The sequence below is a fragment of the Malurus melanocephalus genome, unplaced genomic scaffold (assembly GCF_030028575.1).
Source record: "Malurus melanocephalus ecotype Western Australia unplaced genomic scaffold, MMel_1.1 scaffold_45, whole genome shotgun sequence".
In the NCBI taxonomy this organism is placed as follows: Eukaryota; Metazoa; Chordata; class Aves; order Passeriformes; family Maluridae; genus Malurus; species Malurus melanocephalus.
The window spans coordinates 1175804-1181011 of NW_026623277.1; the positions used below are offsets into that span (position 1 = coordinate 1175804).

The window sequence follows — 5208 nt, forward strand, 5'->3', positions numbered from 1 at the left end:
CTCCAAAGATTACCCTCACTTCAAAGATATGCCAGTGCATGACACAGTTGAATTTTTCCTCAGTGCAAATCTTTTACTTTATCCTAACTTTAMATTCATTATTTTTATTCATTAAAAATACATCAACATATATGAATTTAATTCCATTAGCTGTTGTTTRATGGTCACATCTTTCCACAGTAATTCTGTCTCTGAAATGTTCGCTTTTTATGGATTATCCAACCAATTTGCCATCTTCCCAGATTTATACCACACTCCCTCAGACAAAGCTACATCTAAATCAGCCTCTTTATGTCCTCTAAATGTAATGCCTTTTATTTTCTTTTCTTCTACAACTACATTCTGACTGCACAAAGACTCTTGGCAGCACAAAGGGCAAACAACTGGCCTTGAGAGAGTCATGAAACAACACTAGTGGCAAGCTTTTTTTAAAAAGAGCTTTATAATCAGATGCTGCTATTATTCTTTGAATGGTACAGGTTTTATTCCGGAAGGGATGTGGCACTAAATGCAATTTGGATATTTTACAGAGCAGTACTTCAAGGGCATCTGCACCTAAACTTCCCATTATTACAACACAGATACCATTTCTCGCTTTAAAATATACACAAAAGACCTTACTGATTTGTGAACACTAAAAATTCAGCTTTAAACCATTACTTTAAATAACTTGCACCTTTGGAACAGGGGTTTGCTATACATCTTGCAAATATCTTTACTGAACACAAAAGGGGACACTGAACACAGTGAGATAGATGGAAGAGTAACAGATGACTGTCGTGGTAGGAAAGTAGCCAAATTAAACTATTCTGAATGGCGTTAGTTTATCATACAAAGACATTTAATTTATTTCATTATTCTCTGTGGGCAGMTATAGCACCGCAAGGCCCGAGCACATTCACAGTGGACAAAGGATTCCTTCAGAGCRCAATATTCAATGAAACTTAAATTAGGTCTCAAAAGAGCAATAGAATGTATATGAAATATAGCACTGACACGGAGCCATTCTGTTCATATGCATGTTTTAAAGTAATTGTCATCAAATTCACACATGGCCCCAGAAGATTTAAATGAATTTTTAATATAGCTTCCATACATATAACTTTCTTTTTAATATACATTCCATCATAATTTCTTAACATGATGAACAGGACAGAAGGGTACAGAAAATTCCGCAGTTAAGATGGAACATTTTCTTAAGAAATAATCTTTTTTGTAGCCTTTCACTTCATTGTTAGCAATTGTTACAAAGTTAGAACATTTTGCTTCTGTTTACTTCTATGAATTTATATATGTCAAAACTAAGAGAATATGTATTGATATTTTAAACGCTGCAAAGGAATGGCAAGGTATTATTGCCTAATATATATTTCATATATTGTTACATTTCTATGTTTTTATGCRTGGAAAGAAACAAGCAATACTGAACAAAACACCCAAACCCMAAACACAAATCCTAATTCAATCTATTCTCTAATAAAAATATTTACCTGTATAAAAAGATCACTCCAATTACAACAAAAAGATCACTACAACTCTAATTCAGTGTAAAACAAAATACTATGTAGTAAAAGTTCATAATATGCAAAAACATTTTAAACACAAAAATAATSCACCTGCATTCAGAAATTTGTTGTTACCAAAATGAAAGTTAGTTTTCCTTTTTTCAAGTAAATATGCAGAGATAGTTACTTAAAATCTAGATTCAAAAACATGAAAAAACACGTGATTTTGAAATTCGCAGGTTTGAAAATGATCAGTATACAATTGACATTATTTTGAAACRAAGAACTGAAATTATAAAAAAAATGGACAACAGGACAGCACAGTTGTGGGTTCTGGTTTTTCAGTATATTGTACCAATTTTGTTCTCTAATGCACTGTCTTCCAAATCCAGGGAAGCAGCATTCCCTCAGGCCAGAGGAAGAAAGCCTTAAYACTACAAGACACAGGAACATGGAGAGACTACTTAACTAAAACAAAAAAAAAAGAGGACAAATACTTATCCTAGTCCAGAAGATGGTAAAGAGAATGAAAGACAAAATTTGGGAGTAAAAAGTGAGGCCTGGACCTTCAAGATTGGACTGCTTATTGRACAGAAAGGAGAACAGAAAATAAAACAGACCTTAAGCAAAAGTAGATTAAGGCATCAGGTCTTCACACAGCTGCAGTGCTTCTCCCAGCAGGCAATTCCAAACTCTGCTTTCTAGCAACCATTAGCTAATAGAGTTTTGGCTGAATGTACCTGTGATACCAAGCTACCAGCTGCTAGTTCTAGTCATATAGACAAAGCCAGATGTGATGCCCGAAAAATTTTATCCCAGAGAATATTTACTTTACTGTCTCAGTGTATGTAACTTCCTGTAAACAAGGATCATGTTTGTCACAAAGGAAAGCCACCACCTGCAAACCACTACCTGAATCTTAGCATGATTCACCAAAGGCCTTTCCTAAATTTGTATTTTGTTCTCAAAAACAAACTCAATAACCATATCAGATAACTGGTTAAATGGTTAAATGAAACTTTTGCAGCTTCACTGAAACAAAGGCTTACTTACTGCAGTCCATCCAGAAGCAGCAATTAGAGGAAATACTCTTAAATATTTTCTCTGTTTTTTTACATTAATTTGAGTCTTACTGAAACACTTTTTTCCCTCTGAAATCTGCAGCTTTGTTTTATAATTTATCTGTCAAGATGTAGATAAATATAGAATTATTCTTCCACAGAACCTAGTACTCTTGCAAAAAAACTTCATTTAGTGCGTCACAGAAGTTTAGTTAAAAAGAACTGCATCTCCTAATAGAAAAGTCCAGAATCCTCTTTTGTGTGTGCCAGTAGCTGTGACTTGAAAAAGAAGCCTGACAGTTATGCATTTGTAGCATTGGAGGAAGAGTCTTGTCCTGTTTTGATGGATTCTTTTCATCRCTTGGGTATTCAAACTTTACTGGAAACTGTTAGAGCAAGACAATCCTGATATTATTGTAGGTATTGTGGTTCTTGAGCATTTGGGAAGTATTTTTGAGAATACTTAAGTTTACAAAACAAACACAACCAGGCATCACTACCCACACTTTGTCATTAAGATACTGACTGCACTCTGCCAAATTGTTTTTCCACTTTGAGAACGCACTTGAGGCTGCAGATCCACATACTAAACAAGCACTACAGCCATYTTATGATTAAACGGTTATGCTGGCATTGATGCCTTGGAAATCAGGCTCACCTGAAATAAGAGTCCAGACAAACAAGAAAACAAGAATAGACAACTTAAATACAGGCCTAACAGGCCTACTGGTACATTAGGGCAGACAAAAGCCTCCTCCTGAGGCCACACCCAACATGGACCTTGAGTCAGGAATTCTTCACCTTTTATAAGTTCTGTCCTATTAACACATTGGGCCTCAGCCCCCCAGTGATGTTTTAGGTGATGTTGTCAACCACCCCAAACTTGCTTCCCCCCGCAACTCACTGTTGTTTACACATTTTGGGGCTCTGAGGCAGYGAGGTATCCTTGGATTCAGGCTCAGAGAGGGATTGTTTTGGGAAAAAACRATCTAAAGATGGGAGAATTGTAGCTTTTAGTGAAGAGAGAATACAGAGGCATGAAAATACAGAAACTAAAAATCCTAAGGCATCAACATCATGTGAAGAAACACGTCTATCTATTATATTATAGTTATATTCTCAAAGATACTTATAGAAAATGATGGAATTTCACCTTTTCACATTAGTTTCAACTTGAGCTGAAACAGCCCTTGCCCTTTAAAGCTTTAAGAAACCAATCTCAAACCTGAAGGTGACATCCCTTAAATGGCATTAAAAAATTAAAAATGAGGTATTACAAAACTCAACTTCTGCCTCAGTTCGTTAAAAACATTTCTTTCAACTAGCAAATTTTCTAGCAAAATAGAGGTACGAAATACTTGCTTCCAATCAGTTTATAATTAAGGTATAGTAAAAAAAAAATTTCTTTGGCCTTTGAGGTTCATTGCAAATGGCCTGAAAGGCAGTTGACCTAAAATTTCAAAATAAATTCACACTTAAGACAATCATTTGGTGTATCATAAATTTTTTATTAGCTGCAGTTTTGTGTGAAAATGCGAAATTCAAATCAKTATTCATGTGACGGTGAACAACGTCCATCATTAAAAATACAAGTAGTGTTCCGCAGTTAAGTGTCCAAGGCAATTCATAGTTCCAGTGATCACCAACTTTTACTGGAGTACTGACTAAAGCTTTCAMGCTTGCTCCACCCTTCCTTACACTGACTACTACCAACCAGTCAGTCTCCATGGCTCTTGAAACCTACATGACAGATGTTAACTCAAGAGAAAAAAAGGTGATCCACAGCTGGTCCCCAAAGGAAGCACAGTTCAATGCTGTGGGATGACACGAGATCAACTCTTCTGTTCAACGTCGTGCTTTTTTCCATAACAGCTGCTTTGAAGGATTCCTCTCGTCTTCCAAGCATCTGTTTTCCCACATGAACCTGGTTCTCCTCGATGACGACCAATGCTTCCCGTGTATACATCAGGGAAAAGGATTAAAAAACCCGAACTCCTCCCCCACCCTTTTCCGTGGGAGGGTCCGTTTCGACCGAGGGAGCTGAGGCGAGCCCCCCCATGCCGCAGGCGGTCAGCGCCGGGAGTGAAGAGGGGGTGACCCGCCCCTACCCCGCGGCAACGGGGAGCGCCCGCAGCGCCGGCCGACACCGCCCCCTCCACCGGGGCCGCCTACACGGCCGGCACCAGGCTCTTTTTATCCAGGGACTCGTCGTCCTCCTCCAGCAGCAGCTCATCCAACTCGCCGTCCTCGGCTCCCGAGGCCTCGGGCCCGCCGGCGGCCCGGCAGCGCCGCAGGTGCTGCAAGGCCCGGCGGTGCTTCTCCTGCAGGCGCCCCAGCTGGGCGCGCAGGGCCTCAGCCTCCTCGCCCGGGTCGGCGGGGGGCTTGTCGGGGCCGGGCCCCAGCAGGGCCTGTCGGAAGAGGCAGCGGTTCTCGCGGCGCAGGCGGCGGTTCTCCAGCCGCAGCCGCGCGTTCTCCTGGCGCAGCCGCGCGTTGTGCCACTCGCGCTCCTCCCGCTGCCGCAGCGCCTCGCTGTGGCTGGCCGCCAGGTCCGCGTACCGCTCCGCCAGCTGCTGCGGCGAGCCCCGCGACTCGCCCCGCCAGGCCTGCCGCCCGCCGCCCGCCTCGGCCGAGTCCCCGGCCCC

The 5208-nt window shown here is 41.0% G+C and overlaps 1 protein-coding gene across 1 annotated transcript; it reads right to left on the reverse strand.

The window, feature by feature from the left end:
- Positions 1-3680: 3680 nt before the first annotated feature.
- TUSC1 (tumor suppressor candidate 1) lies at positions 3681-5208 on the reverse strand (the record flags this gene model as incomplete). Its single annotated transcript, XM_057364984.1, has 1 exon — positions 3681-5208. A coding segment is annotated over one exon (474 nt), but the record flags the coding sequence as incomplete, so codon positions are not given.